At 40.2% G+C, this 22,678-nt stretch overlaps 1 protein-coding gene across 1 annotated transcript in view; it reads left to right on the forward strand.

Annotated features, from left to right (window-relative positions):
* Positions 1–17,653, forward strand: part of MTCL3 (MTCL family member 3) — a 30,049-nt gene extending 12,396 nt beyond the window's left edge. The window contains 3 exon segments of the mRNA XM_038176104.2: positions 14,992–15,063; positions 15,682–16,968; positions 16,970–17,653. Of these exon segments, the coding sequence (XP_038032032.2) occupies positions 14,992–15,063; positions 15,682–16,968; positions 16,970–17,050 (1,440 nt within the window). The 3' untranslated portion in view covers positions 17,051–17,653.
* The last annotated feature ends 5,025 nt before the right edge of the window (positions 17,654–22,678 follow it).

Below are 22,678 nucleotides of genomic sequence, written 5' to 3' on the forward strand. Positions count from 1 at the left end.
TGCGTACAAGTCACAGGAGATAGTAACCTGGTTGTGCTGCTTTGACAGGGAATGTTTGAGTATTCTGTATCATGTTGCCCAGTAACTTCCTAATTGCGTCCCCCCCATGCTTCCATTTCAAGTTTGATGTCTTTTCAAACGGCTACAATGGAGGGAGCAGGGACAAGGTAGAGAGAGAGAGATGAGATGAGATGTTATTACACCTGCTGACGGAGCTGATCAGCTGCATAGGATCAGCGTAGTAAGCCAGTATTCTTCAAAGAGTAATTTACTTGCTCCTGGCACCAGATGGCAGCAGGGTAGGATTTAATAAGTCTTTCACAAGCCCAGTTCCTCCCTGGGTTTTTTGGAGGACCCAAATGTCAGGTCTCGGCAGCACTGCTACTAGAGGTCCCTTTAAAGCAGAGTGCTTTAGTGATCTGGAATCTGTTTGTTGCCTCATAAAAATTCAAGTTGCTTTGGTGAACAGCAGCACAATTGTGAGACTTCTTTAAAAAAAAAATAAAAAATAAAAAAAAAAAGATTAGAAACAAATCTCTGCCTTGGTTTATGCATGAAAAAGCAAACAAAATCCCGTGTCTCCAAACCTGGCTCAGTTATTCTCTTAAGTGTCACAATCCCTGCAGATGCAGAATCCCCGTCTACTTTTGTCAGACTTGCTTATGTGGAATTCTATTACATTTGGTATCCTGCCTAAATATTTGTTCCTTTACAAACTGTACTCAGCAGGGAATGCTATTCATAATCTGTGAGGGTGTGATTCTGACTTCTTTGCTCAGAGCACACTGTGATCAGTTCCACTGATTTCACAGTGAGCAGGATAAGCAGAGTTTACTTCGGTTTAGTTTTCTGAGCATGTGAAAAGAATAATAATGAAGAAATACATTAATTTCTGTTACAAAATCTGTATTAATAATTCTCTGAAAATGTCATGCCATAAGGGGAAAAAAAAATATATTTGCAAAGCAGTTTACCCTAAGACCTCATAAAATTACATTTTAATTATGTGCTAGCCATCAGCAATTCATGAGATGTGTGCTTCAAGCAGAGTTTATCAGAACTGAAAATAAGCAGCCTGATTGTCAATAATAATAAACTTCAAAACATATATAATAAATAGTGGAAGATTTCAAAAGAATAAAGCTGGAAAGATATCTCATTGTGAAGAGGTTTTGTGAGAAAAGATGCCTAGAAGGGTGTTTTTTTTGGAGAGTCATTGAAGCTAATGTGCTGCTTTATGGATTCTTATTAAATCAGCATAAAGCTTGCAAGGACATGCGAAAGGAGTGGGTGATTTTCTTGCTAATGGGAAAGCATTAATAAAAGTGGCATCTGTAGTCAAAAAGAATATATATGGCATATGTATAAAACAGAAAAGAATTTAGCCATCACAAAATGAAGTTAAGTTTAAGCAACGTTTTTGAATCTGTAAACATGCTACTATTGCTCTGCCTTCATGGAGGCAAGGGAGTTCCATCCTTTTGGCAGGATATTACTTCATTTGCCTTTTTTCCCTGTGATGGATATGAGCAGCCTTAGATTTGCAAGTTCTCCAGTCAAAAATGTTATTATTGATGTTACAGGTAAAATCAGTGTCCCTCTTTATTAAGCTCAAATAAAATAAAATAAAATAAAATAAAATAAAATAGGTAATAAATGTGTGGTGACTGTGGCTTGGGTAACTGGTTATCAGAGAAAATGGTTTGTGAGCGTGAACTCACAAAGGTGAAGGCTGGCAAAGATACATCTCTGTTACTTACAGACCTTAGGGCATGACTTTCTTAGGATCTGAAGGGGAGGAAAGGGCTTTTTTATCTCTACCTCAGTAGGCAATGTTGCTAATGACTTTAGAAAGGTCCTCAAAGTACCATACTATGTTAACAAATGAAGGAAGGCTTGGGAAATCCAGTATTACTTGGTTTACCTTCAGTCATCTTGTAATCTCATGCTGGCACTGTGCTGCTTGTAAGCTTGAGAAGTTTACTTATTTTCTAGGAAAAGACATAAAGTTTTATGGGACTTTGCAATGGTCCTCAATGACAAATGACAAGTTTTTAGTTTTGCATTTCCCAGTTTATTTATTTATTTATTTATTTTTACTCAGGTGGACAATTAAATGTCCAAATATATAATTTAAACATAGAGGTAGCAACTTGACTGCTCGAATGAAAGATGCTAGATAACTTAAAGTCCAAGTGTAAAAATGAGCTCCCTGCTCTAGCTGCCATGTCAATAACCGTCATACTACCTTCCACAGTTGTATCCACAGTTGTGTGCACAGACAGTACATAATTCATGCTGGTTCTTTTGTTGTTAATTGCTTATTTTTTTAAAAGGTTATTATGCTTTTTAAATTCCAACTGCAATTTTATTTTTATCTATTGTCTTTTTGGCAGGTGTCTGGATTTATTTATTTATTTTTAATTGTAAGACACTATGTGTGATTTGCTCAGTTTATTAAGGAAAGAGATTGGGTAATAGAGAGGCCAAATTCAACCTCTTTATAATGCTACAGAAGCATGTAGGGGACTATAGAGGTAGACCAGGATTCTCTAGATTAGGAGGAAATCCAGATGACTTTGCAAAAGTACTTTCTATCAGCTGGAATGGAAGCAGAACAGAGACATTTTTGAGTGCCAAACCAGAGGTCTAGAGGCATGTTATAGTACAGAATCAATATACACCAAGTATCGTAGTCTTACTGGAAGTCTCACCAAAGCTTTGATGAATAACAGTAATAAATAATTTCTGCCTTTTATACCACTGTGTTCAGTCCACTGCTTAAGTGCACTAGTCCCTTCAAGAAACACCTGGTAAAACAGAGCATTTGCACTGTGTTAATAAAGGTCAAAGCTGAGGTTGCTTCAGACTGAAGGGAATATTACAATGGCTCTGTTTTTGTTCAACACATGTACTCGCTGCTGTCTTCAGGGCTTTTTTTCCTCATGGTCTTAAATTGAGTTCTTCAGCCACCCCACATTAAACAATTTTTCGTGTTACTTTCTTTGGTGCCAATGGCAAGTCATTTCTCCCTGCCTTAGGAAAGTAAGCAGAAAGTAGCACTGTGGAGGTAAGCACTGCGCTGTGTTTTGGCTGAACTGAGCTGCCAGAGTGAGGAATAAGAACCTTGTCATGTCATAATACAGATGGCTGTTGTGAAGCATGTCATGGGCCCTCAGGGGGTAATATCAGTGCAGTTTCCAGTGTAAAAACAGGTGAAGGAGACTGGCAAGCCCTCAAATGGGAAAATGGACAAAAGAGCCATATGCAGCAAAACTCTCACAGATATTGCAGAATTTACTATTCAATATGTTGCTCATTACTTTTTCAGAATGGTGGTTCTGTGATGGTTCAAATGTCACTTCTGTCTTCTAGAAGGACAAGAAGGAGAATGTGGGGAAATACAGGCTGGCCGGCCTCACCTGGATCCCTGGGAAGGCAATGGAGAAATATGTCTGAAGCTATTTCCAGACATACTAAACGCAAGCAGGTGACTGGGAATAGTCAGCATGGGTTTACAAAGAGGGAATCATGCTTGACAAAACTGATAGCTATCTATGAAGAGATGACTGGCTCAGTGGATGAGGGTAGAGCACTGAATGTTGTTTATCTGAAATTCAGTAAGGTTTTCAACAATCTTTCATAATGTTCTAGAGAAGCTGAGGAAGCATGAGCTAGATAACTGGACAGTGAGGTTGATTGCAAACTGGCTGATGAACTACTAGGCTCAAACAGTTGTAATCAGCACCTCAAAGTCCATCTGGAAGCTGGTGCATAGTGGCATACCTCTAACAGCAAGGGCCAACTGCTCTCAATGACTGGGAGCCAGGAAACAAATGCAATAACACAGCTGGCAGGGCAGGAGCCCCACCACCCAGTGACCACTTCAGCAGTGCCTGAGCATGGAGAGCAGAACAGGCCTGAGGAAAGCAGCTGTCATCAGCTGAGGCCAGAACATCTGTCAAGTTTGTGGGGACAAGGAAAGTCTGAAATTAGTTGGGGAAGTCAATCCACACATCGGCATCAGGTCCAGTGATGAAGAAAGAGCAAGGTCAACCTAGAAATTCAGGCCACAGGTCAGGGTTAAGATCGACAGGGTCTGTAACTGAGCAGAGTGACAAAGCTGCAGATGAGTACAGCTATCACATAGCTCAGGCAGGGTCATGAGGCACAGGTCTGAGCTTAGGTGGAGCTCCTGGACCCATGCGGTGTGGATGGAAGCTCCATGTGAAGCTCATCAGGGTAATCAAGGGTTATTAACATGCTCAGGCCTCTAGCAGCACCCCAGGGGACTGGATCAATAGGATCCATGGCTGGGCACAACTGTGGTGAGCTGGAAGCCGGTGCTCCTCTGACACTGCTCAAGAAGGGGCTGAAGCCCCTGGGCTGAACTGAAATGGGGCCCCTGGGCCCATGGGCAGAGTGCATGAGTGAAGGTGGCCAGAGCCACTAAGGCAGACCTTTGGGTGCCATGAGGGCCCTGGATGGAGAAGAATAATGGGGTGTGTGCATGCATAAGAATCATATCAATATATATAAATACCTAACGGGAGGGTAGGAAAAAAGCGGAGTCAGATTCATTTCTTTGGTGCCCAGTGACAGGCAATAGGCACAAATTGCAGTGCTGGCAATTCTGTTTAAGCATAAGAAAACATTTTTGCTCTGAAGGTGATCAAACACTAGAACATGTTGGTTGTAGAGGAAGGAGTCTTCATTCTTCAAGATACGCAAGACCCCACAGGACATGGCATTGGGACGCCTGCTTTATTTGACTCTGCTCTGAGCACAGGGATTAGATTAGATCTCCAGAAGTTGATTTCAACCTTAACTATTTTGTGATTCTTTGATTTTTTTTTTTTTCTCACTTCTGTTGTCTGTAATTGGCAATAACAAGCATAATCTAACATCTCATTTTGCCGCAGAGCATACAGGGGTAGAAAAGGTCAGTTCTGGAAGAGAGGAGAGGAAATGGTTTCCAGGTTACTTCTGTTAAACAGGGAGACTTGGGAGTCTGTAAAATTGTCTTCTCAGGCAGAACACAGCCAGTGAACAGGAGATCAGATGCAGGTACATCAAGCAGGGCATTTTCCCTGCTGCTCTGATGTGCCCACAGAGCAACTAGTTTGTTCTGTGCAATATAGCACTGTGTGTGTGTTTGCAGAGTATTAAACCTTCCATCAGACAGATACCTCGCATGCATTAAGGGGAGTGATGTATGACAAATAAAGTATAACAAAGAAAGTACCTGCTACAGTAGTGGGGAATACTGCCCAATGAATAGCTTCTGTGGCTGGGCTGTACAACAGTAAAGACTGTGATTGTGCAATGTGATTCTTCATTGATTACCGGTGTGCTAGTTGTGCTCTGTCTCTTAACAGTCCTGTAAATGTACTACAGTTAGAAGAGCAGAATGGCATGTTTTGAGCCACCTTCTATTAGGCTCTTACATTTGCATATGTTTATAGCAATGGTTTGTGGTGTATAGAGGTGAGTCACTTAACAGGAAGAGCATCCAGGTATAGGGTGTGCTGGGCGCTGTGATCTGCCACACTGCCCTTCTGAAGTGTACTAGACAGGAACAAGAACACCAAGCTTATGATATTTGTTCACTGCAACCTGGAGGTTTATTCTTACTGCAGTGTTTGTAAGATCAAGAAATGCAACCCTCTGGCATTTTAAGATCCAGGTCTTGGTAATGCTCCACAGTTATGATTTGCAAACATTGCATTTATTAATCTGAAGTAAAGGGCAGTGGATTAAGCTTTGATAGGTGCAGGTAATTTTTTTGAAGTGTTTGTTTCTGCTGAGATGTTTTGGCATATTATATGTTTTTTCTTCCTATTGCTCATATTAACAATAGCACATTGAGATGTGTAGAGTGAGTGGATATCAATTCTGTTTTGCTTTGTCTGATCCTAGTTGTATGATTGTGTTAATTGAATTTGACTGTCTCAGCCATGAGTTCAGGTTAGGATAATAACCAAGCTCTTTGCTTAGGTCACAGATGAATACTTGCACTTACAGTATATTTGCCATGCATCTGTTTCCATCAGTGTTGTGTATAATGAGAGGCTTCTATGTCCCTGTAAAGCATGACTGATGATGACATCAAAGTGGCCTAATTACCAAGAGTGTTTTATATTACAGGCTTGGCTGAATTATTTCAATTTTTACAGATGCTTGCAGTTTAGAGCTTTGATTAAGTGACTAATTAGAAGCACCAGTAACAGTGCCCCTGAAAGAGTTTTGAACTGGAATGTTGCCTTGATGATACACAGACACAAATACACTCAGAAGGTTCATTTTCCTTGTGGCGTGCTTCTCCAAGTAGTGTTGCTGAGTTCCCAGACTTTGGTAGAGTTTCTTACAGTCGGCAGTTGAGGCCAGAACTGTGTAATATGATCAGCCAGTCTGGCCTCTTGAATACCATGGGTCATAGAATATCCCAAGACATTTTATTTAAACAATACGTACTTTTCAGAAAAAGTTGCTGGTCTTCTGTGAACGTTGACAGCTACAAACAGCCTACCACAACTCTTCCTGAACTGTTCTAATAATGGGTACAATTTTGCACCTCTCTTCTCATCTGAACTAGCTGAAGGCCAATTACCAGCCTGCTACTGTGCTAAATTCCAGCATGAATGATGAGTCTAGCATCAATGCTGTGTTTGTTCATTTTAATCTGCATGCTTAGGGTTGATATCATTTAGGCATCTAAACATAAAGCTGTTAACCCTCCATCAAAGAAGAAAGATGGGCACTGCTTGAAAGTGGTTCATTGCACTGGTCTGAGGGTGGCATGACTGTGGAAAGAAACATCCATCTCTAGAGACTTCACAGGGAACCTCAGTTTTGACATCTACTTCCTAGGACTAATTAAGCCATTTGGTCACCATGGTGGTTTCACTGCCCTCTCACACTCCCTCAAAAGAACAGGAGGAGAAAACATGATGAAAAAGGGTTGAGATAAGGACAGGGAGATCACTCACCAGTTACTGTCACAGGCAAAATAAAACTCAGCATAATGGAATTAATGTAATTTATTGCCTGTTGATAACAGACTAGAGCAGTGAGAAATAAAAACACCTCCCCCCATCCACCCTCTTCCACCTCCTCTTGCCCCAAGCGGCCCAGGGACCAGGGAATGGGGGCTGTGGTCAGTCCCTAATGCTTCATCTCTGCTGCTCCTTCGTGGTCCCTCTCTGCCCCTGCTCCCCATGGGGTCCCTCTCACGGGATGCCATCCTTCCTGAACTGAGCCTGGGGGGCTGCCCACAGGCAGCAGCTCTTCAAGCACTGCTCCCACACGGCTCCGTACCATGGGGTCCATCCCCCAGGAGCAAACTGCTCCAGCATGGGCCCCCCACGGGTGGGTGGCAGCTCCCCCTAAACCCCCTGCTCCTGTGTGGACTCTTCTCTACAGGCTGCAGCGTGGAGATCTGCTCCACATGGGACCCATGGGGTGCAGGGGGACAGCCTGCTCCAGCAGGGGCTCCTCCACAGGCCACTGGTGTGGTGCCTGGAGCACCTCCTGCCCTCCTGCTGCACTCACCTTGTGCTCTGCAGAGCTGCTTCTCTCACATTTTTCTCACTGCTTTCTCCCAGCTGCTGTTGCACAGCGTTTTTATCATCATTTTTATTTTTATTTTTATTTTTATTTTTATTTTTATTTTTATTTTTATTTTTATTTTTTTTATTTTATTTTTTCCCCTTTCTTAAATCTGCTCTCCCAGAGGCCCACCCAGTAACACTCCCTGGCTCAGCTCTGGCCATCAGCAGGTCCCTTTTGGATCCATCTGGAGCTGGCTCTGATCTGACATGGGGCAACTGCTAGGCTCTGCTCTCAGAGGCCACCCAGCAGCCCCCCTGCTACAAAAACCTTGATTTATAAGCTTTATACAGTCACAAAAGTACACTTGAACATCACTTCAGCTGATTATCCTCTTTGACCCTCTAGTCTTTTTCAGAGATGTAGCTTTTCAGGTTCCTTCTGTATTGTCTAGGCTGTTTTCCTATTGTCTTAGCATAGCTTTCACTCTGTTTTTATGTGTGTATTATCACACTTAGTCATATTTAAACATAAGTTATTTCATTGCACCTAGGTAATATGAGTGACTCTCCTTTTTAACATTTTTCCAACCTCCATCTGCAGTTTAAATCCACTATTATTTTATGTTTTTCCCAGGCAGGAGTGAAAAATGTTAATTAGCGTAGGACCAAGAATTGATTCCTGTGAGACCCCATTAGGACTGCTGTGGTGTTAATTTGCAGGTGATTTGCTGGCTCAGTGACATTTATGATAAATGCAGAAGAGTGGATGTTTGCTCATGACGGCTAGTTAAAAATGCATCCCAGGGATCAAATATTTATAATGAGCTGAAGACTTCATTTTAGAATAAAATTTCCTCATTCCTAGCAAAGGGAGCCTTTCAATAAGAATCTTACAGCACATCTACATGCAGATTTTAAGTCAGTCTATGATCTACAGCCCCTTCCCTTTCTGGGAATGAGCATCTCCTTTAAAAATCTAAGAAAGTCACTGGTCCCCTGCTCTAGCCAATGCTGCAGTAATCTATTTCCCCTCATCTCCATCTTTGTCTGGTAGAAATACTGGGAAAAGCACTGGGTGCAGGCTTGTGAGTGTAATATACTGGACAGAGAGCATAAGATACGAGATAGAGTGAGAAAGGTGGGTGAGGGGATGTCCAAACTGCAAAAATGTCTTCCCTCCATTTTAAACTCTAGACTCCTTGGTTCATTTTTGTGATGTGTGTTCTTGACATGAGTTGCTCAACAAAACGTAGATTTAATCTGTGGCAGTGACACACTGGCATAACTTCAGAGCACTGCAGTCCGGTTCTCAGTTTTCAATCATCTAAATTCCTAAACACCTTTAAAACTTCCCCTCATGTCATATTATAGAAAATATTTCTCAGCCAATTTGCAGAATGTTAGCTTTACAATAGAACTTCCCCAAGGAAATAAAGACAAAAAAGAGATGAAGAGAAAAAGAAGACCCCTCTTTCTAGTGAGAAGATAGAGTGGTGATTGCTGACATGTGAGAAATGGATTTCTTTCCCGTTAACAGAAAATCTCCTTCTCACTGTGAAGACCTCTAGACCAAGTGTAGATTTCAGAATTTTTCCTAACTGAATCCATCTCAAATTTTTGCATCCTCTCAAATGTAAATTTTTTTTTTTTTTTTTTTTTTTTTTTTTGTGAGTGAGTTGTTCCTGTGACCAGCCAGAAGTGCTGTCTCTGGGGCACAGACTTGTAGGGAGAGCTGCAAAGCTCCTTTCTCTGTTGTGTGCCTAGAAACCTAAATGTGTTCATGTGCCTGTGCATGTTGTTGATGCCACCATTCCTTGTGAATTCAGCTGAGTGACTTTAAGAGCTGACTGTGCATGCTCAGTGTAAAATGAACTTGAAACCACTGTGCACCTGTGGTCAGCCCCCAGCTTTGCAGAGCTAGCTTCTGTATACATTTCTAATGAGCAGTGTATGTAAAACTTTATTTTGATTTGGTAAAATCTAAGATGTATTTTACTGATAACTTCCATGTCCATGTCTGTGATTTATGATTATTGCTGTTGTTGTATGGTGGTGTTTTGAGCTGTGTTGGTATACTGTCTGTCATACTGGCAGTCCCAGATAACAGCTGGGGTGCATCGTACTAGGCACTGTGCAAACCCTGACAAGAAGACTGACTCTTTTCTCGCAGAAAACATAAATAATGAAGCTGACAAATAAACAGCAATTTAGACAAGCACTAGTAAACAGATTTAACTAACATCACTCTGCAACAAAATACCTTATTCCAGCATTTTCACTTCAGAGGATTCATGTTCTGAGATTTACTCTTGCATTTCAGGATTAGGGAGCTGAGTGTTAGCTGACTCTGATTTCTGCATCCATAATGAAGCCTAGTTGGATAGTGCTGGGGAACTAAGCATGTCTAGCTCATTCATCATTTAAAAGGTTCAAGTGGCAGGAGGCATCTTCCTCTTCAGGAATTTTCTTTCACTCTTTTCAGATACACTGGTAGATGAGAGAGTGTGCGATCACAGAAAATGAAGTATCAGAATCGGTTGGCTATTTGACCTGGTCATATGGAGAGCTTTGAAAAGGCAGCTTTCATCTTCTACTGCTCAGGATTTTTTTCAAATAGGAAAACAGAGGAAGCAGGTGTCATGGAAGCAAATGTGCTGCTTTGTTTTATTCATTGCAAAGAATGTTTTTATCTGGTTGCATCACAGAGTTATTATTATAGGAAGGAGTTTTAGTATAATTGTATTATAATATAATTACATTATAGGAAGAAGTTCTTTATTATGAGTGTGGTGAGGCCCTGGCACAGGTTGCCCAGAGAAGCTGTGGATGCCAAATCCCTAGAGGTGTTCAAGGCCAGGCTGGATGGGGCTTTGGGCAACCTGGTCTGGTGGGAGGTGTCCCTGCCCATGGCAGCAGGGTTGTAATTAGATGGTCTTTAAGGTCCCTTCCAATCCAAACCATTCTATTATTCTATCATTATTTACTTTAGAGGATGTAGAGGGTGTGTGTGATTCTACATATTGGTGCCAATGACAGACAAAGCCAGTGTCTTGAGTTTGTTACTGGTAAACAGCCACCAAAGTGGCTGGCATTTTAAGGAGTCCATATGTGAAAAAGGTTGGTAGAGTTGCAGAATAAGAGAGACATTTTAAAAAACAAAGATTGCTTTCAGGAGACAGCGTATTTTCAGTTTGACAGCATGGAGAGTGTCCAGTTATTTTTTACTACATAATCTGATATGCTGAATTAGACTCAGTGGCAGTAAACTGAAAAATCTGTCTTGTGTCTGCTTTGATCCAGATCCATGAGCTAACCGACCATACTTGCCTGAAGGGAAAGTACAGTGAGAGTCTTAAGGCAAATTTCCATTTCCCTGATCACGGTCACTCAGTACCAGAGGCAAGTTTGTGCTGCCCCAAAGTTGTTCAATATTCAGTGACTTTTCATAATCACAGAATGATTTGGGTTGGAAGGGACCTTAAAGACCATCCAGTTCCAACCCCTGCCATGGGCAGGGACACCACCCACCAGACCAGGCAGCTCAAGGGCTGTAAAGATGTTGCTTCAGGACTATAAAGACAGTGTTAGGTTTGCTCTGATTTTTGAAAGCTCTGTTGATCTGTCACAGCAGTTAGGAGGCAGCTAACTGTGAGTGTGTACAGTGCAACTGTGTGGGAATGAGAAAGGCCAGTTGCAGCTGTGGAGGTTCAGATGCTGCACATCCTTTGCCTTGTCCTGCTCTGTGAGGAGGGATAAGGGCTGGTTGGAGAGCCCTGTGCACCCATATAACCCTTTATGTGTTGGGAATTCCTCCTGTGGTTGTATGTATTGATTTTTAGATCATTTACCCTCGGATCGGGCTTGAAATAATCAACCTAAGTGTCTTGAAATCTTGATATGTTTTATTCAGGGCTTCTTTATAAATTGCAGGGAGATTTACTGTAGTCTAGAGTCAGGTAGTGAGAACTGAGTTTATTTTACAGCTTTGCTACTCGGAGTGTGATGCTGTTATTTCATTGCATTGTGTTTTATAGAGTAGATTTCAGGTCTTTTTGTATCCGTGAAGCACTCAGCGTCGCAGGTGGTTAGGATTGCACATTTGGATTGCAGCTTAAGGCTGGCAAGAGAAGGATTTTGCCATCTGGTCTTGAGAAGTGCTTAGCATCTCCAGCAAGACATTGGAATAACTCCAGTGAGGGGTCACTGGAGAACTGGTGCTGCTGAACATCGCAACAGAATTGCCCATTGCATGTGATCCAGTGTGCATATAATGCAGACATTGTCTGTGGGCTTATCTAGGCTGTGGAAATTTCTCAGTGTTGCCAGGACACTGATGCAACCTTGTGTGTGCTCACAACAGCAAATGCTGGGATAGTCAGCTCAAACCTGGGTGTACCTTCTTCCTCCAGAGGTAAGCAGAGCTTGTACAATACAGGGATATATGTCCTACTTGCCACTGTTATTATCCCTAGCACTGTTGAAATATTTCAATACTACTCGAGCAGTTTAGCAAACTCCCCATTGTAGAAACAGTATGATAGGCATTTTTTGCTTATTCTTTTCTCCTGCAGATGGGTAGCTTGGTTCGAGGTTATTAAAACCATAAAGCTGTCTGGCTAGCATACTGATCAGATAGTACAAAGGCAGTCTTGTGTTTGTTACTTTTATTTTTCTCTTTTTAAAATTCATCATCATTAAATAGACTGAACTGAATGTAATTTTAAAAAATATGGAAGAAAAAATTTCTGAGCCCTGAAATTACCCTTTGCAACAAATTCTCAAAACCAGTTCTAAAATTTGAGGGGCTTTTTTGTTTTTTTTTTTTTGCTTTAGTTGAGAAACAGTAGAGGTGGCCTCTAGGGGTAATTACAATATGCTTTGCGGTACACTGTGACATGGGAAAAGGCTCAGCAAGTGGAGAGTTATATTAAAAGAGGATCAAACACAAAGCTTTTTGAACAAACAAGTTTTGAACTCTGAATAAATCTCTCAAAATTGATTATTTATAGCAGGATATACTGCTTGATATGTGGCATTCTTCATTCAGTATGGGTATTGCCTCAGTGTCCTAACATGATGTTTATGGGGCACTGTGATTTTGAAGATGCCATCTGTCAGCTGCGGTGTGTAAATGAGATCTTAACCTCTGGTGATCAGAAATTGTGTCCTGGTGTTTTTCACAAGAAAAGAGATTATATAAATTCCTGCTGGGTCTAACCTACTTACCCAAATCATCCTGCCCATTGAATTGTGTATGTTCTTCATTGCTTTCTGCTATGAAATTATGTTAATACACACCATAATTTCATTGGTGAATATTATAAGCTCTGTGCATGGTTTGTTGTAATTCAAGTAGAGTAGAGTAGAAAGTCATGCCTACTCATTAAATAGCCACAACTATTGTTGTAGTTAAAATGGAACTATCCTGACTATATCAAAAGGGACTATAACATAAAACAAAATAACAAAATAACAACAACAACAACAAAAAACACATAAAAGAGAGAAAGGAGAAACACAAGTTTTTAGTTTTATGTCAAGTCCATAAAAATACTTTTGGCCTCTAGGATTGTTTTTTTTTTTTTGGTCATCTGAAACTTTTGAAACTTTTTCATATATCTCATATCTTCTGAAAAGTTCTAGGGTACACAAGAAGATGTAGTTCAGCATTTCAGAACCTCATTATGTGTGGAGAGATGCTGAGCTTGGCAAGAAGGAATTTATGTAATCAAGGAGAAATATAGCTTAACTATCCCTTCGTTACTTTATCAGTGGGTGGCATTGGCAAGAATCTGGTGCAAGCCAAAGTTTGCAGTGATAACTGTTCTGGAAAGAGGCTTTTTATAGTGGTATAACTAATGGTAATGCACAGGAGGAAGATGTATCTCTGAAAGTTTTAACTCTTTATAGATTTGCAATTCAGAAAGAAAAACAACAAAAAGCCTTCCACATGCACCTATCAGTTCTGTAATAGGATAACTACTGGGTGACCCTGGAGAAGAATAATTTGTAGACTCAAGCCCTAAGTAGTTAGCTTTATCTTGAAAGGAAGGGGTGAATTAATTTAACTATTCTCGTGTCTTTTCTAGATTCTTCTAGAATCCTGTGATTAGTATCTCAGCTAGATACCTATGCATCATCTTTGGCTTTATTTGTCTTATCTACTGAGAGCACTCAGCATTTCTTCAAGAGACTAAAACATTTTGATTCTGATTCTTAGTGAATCCATCTGTGAGTTTTAGTTCTTCTAAATCTGAGCTTATTTTAATTCTTGCATAACTCTATAGGGATTTTGAGCTTAAAGCCTTATAAGAAACTACCTCTTAAGTCTGCTTAGATTTACATTTGAGTCACTTCTATGGCATTGACTTTTCCTTTGGAGTGAGCAGTCCATGGAGCTTAACATTCATTAGGAAGGTGATCTGTAGAAGAAGGAGAAAAATTGGTACCAACAGGCAAATACAGCAAAGGATTGTAATGTACGGCATACTTGCCCATTGTACTCTGTTCCTTGAGGATTATGAACAGATTTCAATTCCCACCATATAGAACTGGATGGCTTTTAGACACAGCTGCTTTCTCCCTGGCTGGTGCAGGGAAATACATGTTTCTCAATTCCCCGTGGCACAAAGGGTCCTTTTACCAGAGAATAATCTCGGAGGGAGTTGGTGACAGTTGTATTCCTGTCCTGCTGCAGGGCCTACATTTTACCTGGGGAGCATAAAAACTGGGAACAGCTGCAAGTGGGATGTTATGTATTAACATATTTTCTCAGGCACTTTCCTCTCTCCTGCTGTTTTCTTGATGATCTGTATTGAGTGTTGACAGTGGGATGGTTGCAGTTGTTTTCCACTGCTACCGCTTGCCTGCTAATGAACTTTTTATTGTTAGCAATTATGAGATTTTTTTCCAGTAGGTTTTGAACCCAGTGCATCCTGCTCTAAAAGCAGGAATTTCTTTCCTGTTCACTTTGGCTACATAGTACAGGTGAAGATACCATAGGAACATGTTCATGTGGTGGTACACAGATGTGTTTGTGTGGTGCTGGTCACAAGCTAATTCACTTTGTGTAAGACTTGGTAGTCTGAGCAGATTGAATACGTTCAGGGAACAGAACGACCCCAGTGACCAGATCTATGTGTTTGTCTGCACAGAGTTTGTCTACAGTGTATGCCTGTGAGATGAGTGATGGTAGTTCACTGCAAGCTTGAAGCCTGTGGGTGGGACACAGAGAAAGATGTGCTTGTAGATACATGCCCAGGTCAGCTGGTGGGATGTCACTGACATTGATTATGTGGTTTGGCTGTGTGGTTTGCATCGTCTCAAGGATTAAAAGAAATTACTGCTTTTATGTTTGCATTTGTCTCACTGTTTAAAAAGAATGACTAAATTATATACATCTTCAGTGAAATATTCCGTGCCTCTCATTTTGTTGTTGCAGCAATCACTGAAAAGAAGAGGGAGCAAAGACCTACAAAAATCAGAAAAAAAGTCACAGCAGACACCAACAGAGGTATGTTAAAATATCAGTACTCTGGATCCTCATAGGCTTCAGGGACACTCTAGAAATGATGTATATGATGTATAAGCACTTCAGCTGCTTGCTTTCTCTGGTGTTTTCTTTATCCATATATATGCTGCCAAATGGCGAACTCTTACCCCATACCTACAGTCATCTGGCATGGTGTCAGGGACCACCTAAATGAACCACTGGTGCTGCAACAGAACCCACCAGCTTACATGTGCTCTGTATACTTTAGGCAAAATAAGTAAACAGACCACCATTGGAACAAGATTATAGGCTCTTTGTACACAGAGTTCAGGATTTTTGAGTGGTGTAAAGTCTGTTGCAGCATTGCAAGTCTCAAAAATACAAGGTGCCCCCAGTTGTATTTTCTGCAGACTTTCATTGCAAGTAAAATAGGCTTTCTCCCTCTTTTAAATTTAAATATTTATTTCTCCTTCTTTTGCCAAATCAATGAAAAACAATGATCATGGGAAATCCATTGTTTATAAAGCCATGTACCTGTGATTGGTGATCTTGTAATTTAAGACCATCCACTGGAGGTCTCCTCTTTTACATCAAATTTCTTCAAATATTTTTTTTTCCTTTTTTTTTTTTTTTCCTAAGGAGGACAATGAAGACCTGAAATGCCAGCTACAGTTTGTCAAAGAAGAAGCAGCTTTGATGAGGAAGAAAATGGCCAAGATTGATAAGGAGAAGGACAGATTTGAACATGAGCTGCAAAAATACAGATCATTTTATGGGGATTTGGACAGTCCCTTGCCAAAAGGTGAAGCAGGTGGGCCACCTACCACAAGAGAAGCTGAACTTAAGCTTCGATTGAGACTTGTGGAAGAGGAAGCTAACATTCTTGGGAGGAAAATAGTAGAGCTAGAAGTAGAAAATAGAGGACTGAAAGCAGAGCTTGATGATTTAAGAGGAGACGATTTCTCAGGGACCTCTAATCCACTCCTGGGAGAACAGAGTGAATCTCTGTCAGAATTACGACAGCATTTGCAGCTAGTAGAAGATGAAACAGAATTGCTGAGGAGAAATTTAGCTGATGTGGAAGAACAAAACAAGCGCATAACAGCTGAGTTGAACAAATACAAGTACAAGTCTGGGGCCCATGAGAGCTCCAGGCACCATGATAATGCCAAGACAGAAGCACTGCAGGAGGAGCTAAAAGCTGCACGAATGCAGATCAATGAGCTGAGTGGCAAAGTCATGCAACTCCAGTATGAGAACAGAGTTCTCATGTCCAACATGCAGCGCTATGATTTAGCCTCTCATCTTGGCATCCGTGGCAGCCCCAGAGACAGTGATGCAGAAAGTGATGCAGGAAAAAAGGAGAGTGATGACGATTCCCGCCCCCCTCACCGCAAAAGGGAAGGGCCCATTGGTGGGGAAAGTGACTCTGAAGAGGTACGAAACATCCGATGCCTGACACCCACGAGGTCTTTTTATCCAACACCATCTGGATGGCAGAAAAGCTTCACTGATAGGCAGCAGATGAAGGACATTCGCTGTGAAGCTGAGCGACTGGGCAAGACAATAGATCGCTTAATTTCTGACACAAGCACCATCATAACAGAGGCAAGAATTTATGTAGCTAATGGGGACCTGTTTGGACTGATGGATGAGGAAGACGATGGCAGCAGAATACGTGAGCATGAGCTTCTCTACCGGATCAATGCGCAGATGAAGGCGTTCAGGAAAGAGCTCCAGACTTTCATCGACAGACTTGAAGTTCCAAAGTCTTCAGATGATCGAAGTGCAGACGAACCTTTGTCAGTGAGTCAGGTAGACTTTTACTTATTACGGCCTACAGGTAAAAAGGCTTGGCCAAATGAATTAAGCCTAAAATTTGATGTATGGCATATTAAAATTCTTACACTAAATTGTGGACAAAAGTCTCTATTTCTTAAATTACTTAAAATCCTCATTTGGCCATATGAAACCTTGTTCTACCAAGGGGCCTACTCATGAACAGTGAATAAATCATTTCTGCATGAATTTAAAAGAATTATACTCTAGGTATAATAGAGAATATATTGTACTGTAGGAGGTGAAAGATTTTACTCCTTCTTCTGGCTTTGCAGCTGCATTTGCCAGAGTCGTGCCTTCTAAAGCAGTGTATGATAGCATTTTTGGCACATAAATGAGCATGGTTATTTTCTTGGTGGTTGGGTCCCTGTTAAATTAATAAAAAAAAAAATGTATTAATTTTAAACAGGAGGAAGCATACAGTTTCCAAAATTATAAAGAATATGACAAACCATGTAGAAAAATAAACCATGAAAAATTATAAAGTCACAGAGCCACACAGTAGTGTATAAATATTGGAATTGCTGTAACTGGTTGTATCTTTTGTTGAAAGGCTGTGGGTCACTGCTTACATGCAACAGTGACTAGCGTCTTTTCTGCAGTTCTTTTTTATTCTTCTCTCATCCTCTAAGGAAAGAGCCAACGAGCATCCTGCATGTGACGTGCAGAGTTGTTCCAAAGAGGTTTTGGGGAGCAAATTCCTTGCTGACTCAAGATCTTCTGCCATGAAAAATGAAAATTACCTACCCTTATCTTATATTGCAATCCTATAGTTGGCAAATGCTGTTATTGCTCACGGTATTATCCAGATGTTTTAGTAAGTCTCTTGCTATGTTAATTTACTTGTGTTGTCCTGCTAGTTTACAGTCAAAGTAGTTACCAGGTGAAGCTGAAAGCTATTATTTCTTATCCCTATGCTGACTAATTAGTCTCTTGTTTCCTTGTATCAGAAAGTCACAGACGCAGTGAGTTTGAAGCTAATCATTTACTATACATGTACTGCATGAAATCAAACAGAAAAGACATTTGGCATGCTCACTTTCTGATCTAGCAATACCTCTGAGCTTGTAGAGCTCCCATTAACTTAGAGGCAGAGCACTGCATGGGCTCATACAAATTTAAAGCAATCTAATTGGTATTTTCTCTGAAAAAATAACAGTAATAATTAAATTTGGCATTTCAACATTAGACCATGCAGAACTCCTACTGATGTCAATGGGAGATGGGCACTTGGTCCCTCCACAAGCATAGTCTGATTCACTATTTATTTTGTTAAAACTTTGGACTTGCTATTCCATTAATTGACTGTTCTCTTTGTCTTTGTATTTACTTTCCCAGATGTTCCAGCCTATCATTTTACTTATTCTCATCCTTGTATTATTTTCATCCCTTTCATACACAACAATATTTAAACTTGTCTTCCTTTTTACACTGTTTTTTGTACTGTAAGCCATTCATCATTTACTGTTCATTGTAGTATTATTTTCAGTTTGTTTATTTTGTCCACCCTCCAAGATAAGACGTGCAAGAGACATAGTTTCTGTAATAGCCACTGCTGTAAAAACACTGAAGACTACTTGTTTGCCAAACCTAAACCAAACCCCCAAAAAACTGAAAAAAGCACCCTGAAAATCATCCAGTTGAATAGAAAGACTGCTCATTACAGTGTTCCAGGTAAGCAAACATAAAAGAATATTTTTCACTTTGCCTACTTTTTATCATTTTTGAATAAAATATTCTTGAGTGTCTGGAACCAATTTAATATTCATTAATTTGTACCAAATCAGAAGCAAAATAGAAATATGCAGAGTGGGCATGAAGAGTCTGTTCCTTTTGTCTTCCCACTCAGAAAAAGAATTTGTATTCTAGCCACCTATGAATAGTGAAACCACATTTGATGTGTATTCTGAAATTGTATTTTACAGTCTGTATATATTTTGCCTGGTTTTAATGTTAATACTTTTCAGCACCGTATTAAGTGTATTAGACACCACGGAGGGACAAAATGAGAATGGAGATAGGACACTGATGTGGAAATGTGACAAGGAGCTGGAACCCTGAGAATGAGATACAAAAGGAGGTATCAGAGCAGGCAAGGATTCTTCTGAGAGATGTAGGCTGGCTGCGTTCTCTGCTCTAGAAAGGTGGTCACAATACAGTCTGAACTAAAGACGGTGAAGTCACCTTCTCTGATGCCAATTATCTTTTCTTAGCAACCTACTGCATTAGATAACATTTTCTTGTGTGCTCTGTAGCTACCAGGGCTCTGGGTTCTCTCCCTTCAGTTTGGGAATGAAGGAACATGGTAACTCTTGGCCTGCTGAGTGACCCTTGTTTAACCATGTGGATGGTGATGAGCAATCATAGATCAGGGAGGCTTGCGTGCATCATCAGCCACTGAATATTTCTGTCTTGCCTACAAGAGGCTGCACAGAGAGCAGAGGCCACACATGATCTTCCTATAACACTGAACATAGGCAGTTACTACAAACACAAGATCTTCCACTGTATCCCACTGTATCCAGTGCTGTATTCCACTACCTGAAATAGCAGAGACATTGTCTTTAGAGAAACCCCTTATAGGTAAGCTGAGGTTGAACAATAGAATTTATTTTAGAAGAACAAAAAAGATAGTAAACTTACTACTTTCGGTATTAAACAAAACTCTTAGTGTTCTCCGTATTTGTCTAGCTCTACTGTGTACTCTATGCATGTGTAGTAACACTGATCAGTTAAATCACTTAACCTTAATTTAATACAAATACTCCTATCAGGGGATATTGTTGTTCGTATTTATTTTGTAGTTATCAAGATATGGGTAAAAGAAATGATAGTCAACATATAAGTAGAGATTAATTGATAACCTCATCTGGTGTCCTGTTTAAAGAGAAAGTCAGGCCCAGGAGAGTTTGAAACTTTGAAGAGTTTCTAAGATGCTCTAATTTATGCTCAGGTGCCTAAAAGTTAAGTTACATATATTAGAAACTATTACAAGATATGGTCAGTCACAACTTACCTTCACAGTGAATTTCTGTAACCTTAAAGATAGTTCTCAAATCACTGAGCAAAGGCCTTTTTGCCGCTTTTGTCACAGTCAGATTTTGCAGCAACTGTTTGAAAAATTGTGTTTTTTTTTTTTTTTTCCTCATGGCTTTGCCATTTGGATATTAAAATATAATAGTTCTAGGCTTCAACTTGTCATATTAAATCTTAGAGCAAGACTGACTTTTTGAGTTTCTTTTTGTTTTACTGTTGCCCTTGGAAGAAGAAAAGATTCATTTTTTTCTTAAATGTTAGAGGCTCAGTCCCATAAAGGATGACAAATCATGCTCAAACCTGATCTGAAGTTCTAGGCTTTCAGGTTTTAACCTACACTTGTTTATGCCTTTCTCAGCCTTATATGTAGTCAAGATGATTAGAGAGAGTTTGCTTTACACTGAGTGGATCAGTAAGGATACTACTGTAAAATTGTAGGAAAGGTTAATACACTGAATTTATACATTGGATATGTCTTGGAAATAACTTGGAAAAGATTTGTGTCTTTCTAGGAAATCAGAAAAGTAACCATAAATCTATTGAGTCAAGAGACCAAGAAGTCCTCTGCACAGAACTGGCAATTATATCTCCACTGATTAGTCATGGTGATTTTTTTTTCATGTAGTTTTATATTTCCTTTATGTGAGTTGGACTCCTCATCCTAATTATGTCAAGCATCAAGAAAGCCAGTCAACGTTGAGACTTCTGGGGGCATTTAGGGATCTGTTGTACAGGCTACAATCTGAAATTAAAGGATCCTGAAGCATCCAAAATCATTTTAGAAGGTCCCCACAGTCTTTGAATCTGTGATGAGCAAGAACAGTGAGGACCTCCGCAAACCTCAGTGCAGAGAAGGAACTACAGAGAAGGAGCTGGGGTTATTTAGCCTAGAGAAAAGAAAGCTCAAGGAGACCTTATCCTGCTCTACGACTACCTCAGACAAGGTTGTAGTGGGGTGGACATTAGTCTCCCTTCCAAAGCAGCAAGTGATAAGGCAAGAGGAAATGGCCTTAAGTTGTGCCAGGGGAGGTTTAGGTTGGATATTAGGAAAAAAAAGTCCACTGGAAGGGTTGTGGAACAGGCAGCCCAGGGAAGTGGTTGTGTTACCATCCCTGGAGATTTTCAAAAGACATGTAAGATGTGTTGCTTAGGGACATGGTTTAATGGTAGACTTGTCAGTGCTAGGTTAACTGTTAGACTTGATGATCTTGGAGGTCTTTTCCATCCCAAATGATTCTATAATTCTATGAAATAAAAGGCATTCTTCATGTGCTGCATTCAGCTTGAAGGGAGTGATCAGACCTGCTTAACTTTCACACTGGGTATTGCAGAGAAATTCACAGCCTTCCATTTTTCACTATTTCAGAAGCCTCTGAGAAAGCTGATAAAATGAGTACAGACCCATAGCCAGAAGATAACATCTAGCCAATAAAATAAGAGTTCTGTGTTTTGCTAAATGGAAATAGCTTGGTCTCACAAAGAAATGTGACAGTTATACTTGCCAAGAAAGGCTGCAGATTTTCTCCTCTCAGTTATTGGCCTGGTGGGCAAAGTTCACCTCAGAGGTGAGCGGATAAATGCAGCTGAACACGTTTGCATCCTCTAGCAGGAGTGCGTGGGAGTCAGACAGAGAAGAGCCAGACAGCACACTGCTGATTCATTAACTTGTCTGCCGCACAGCATCTCATTCTGAAGAGCAGTAATAAGAAGAATATAAGATTTCGCTTTTATGTGGCAACAAGCCAGATATGCCACATTACCTATCAGTTCAAATCTGTTATACCTATAGAGATTCACAAATCCCCTTCTGTAAGCAAAGTGCTTCTTAGAACATGCTGCAATAGCAGAACATGGTGGGTATCGCAGACTAAAGAAATGTTTATTGTTGCTCTCTAAAACCCATGATGAGAGAAGGTTAAATTAACCCAAATTTATACGTTTCTTCAAGTGAAAGGAAGGTGCTTCCACAATAAAAGGCATAGATTCTCCATAAGTAGGATTAATATTTTGAAGTCTTCTTTTATAGCATAAAACTCAGATGTTAAGGAAGTGAACATGCATCATAAAGCTAACCAACCTTTTTATGAAGTATGTTTCCTCTCACAGATCGCCACTGCAGTTACCCTGTGCAACTCACCCCAAGTCGTTTCATCAGCTGATGAAATGCAGTTCCTCTGAAGCACAACGTAGGAGTTGCACAAGTATGCAGTCCTATGAAACTGTGAGATACAATATCTACTGCTGCTAATAGGGCTATTAAAACAAATTTGGTAACACATTATGCTAGGGTGTAAATGTTGGAAATCTGATTTAAAAGTGCACGAAGAAGCTGTACAACATTTTACTGAAGGGGATGAAATTAAGCAACATGTTTTAAATGGGCACAGGAGTTTTATTCTGAGGATAGAACTAATGCGAAGCTGAATTTCGGCTGGATTCTGGGATTAATATTCTATTCTTGCAAAACACTTTACTAAATCTCAGCCTAAGGATCGCCTTATTTCTGCATTTCTCTGAAATATTAAATTTCTGTATCCTGCATTCCCAGGGAATTCATTCCACATTCTTTCAGAAAGAAGGGATCTTGCATATGTAGATCTAATTCTGATATTTTAACATTTGTATAAATTGGAAGTAAATCAGATGACTTTCTGTGTCACTTAGAATATAGATGCATTTTTTACTTCGCTGCAAACAGAAAAATACAATTAATTTTCTTTCCTATTTAGAGTCAGCTCTGAATACCCTGAGAAAATACCTC

The sequence above is a fragment of the Anas platyrhynchos genome, chromosome 3, assembly GCF_047663525.1.
Source record: "Anas platyrhynchos isolate ZD024472 breed Pekin duck chromosome 3, IASCAAS_PekinDuck_T2T, whole genome shotgun sequence".
Classification (NCBI taxonomy): Eukaryota; Metazoa; Chordata; class Aves; order Anseriformes; family Anatidae; genus Anas; species Anas platyrhynchos.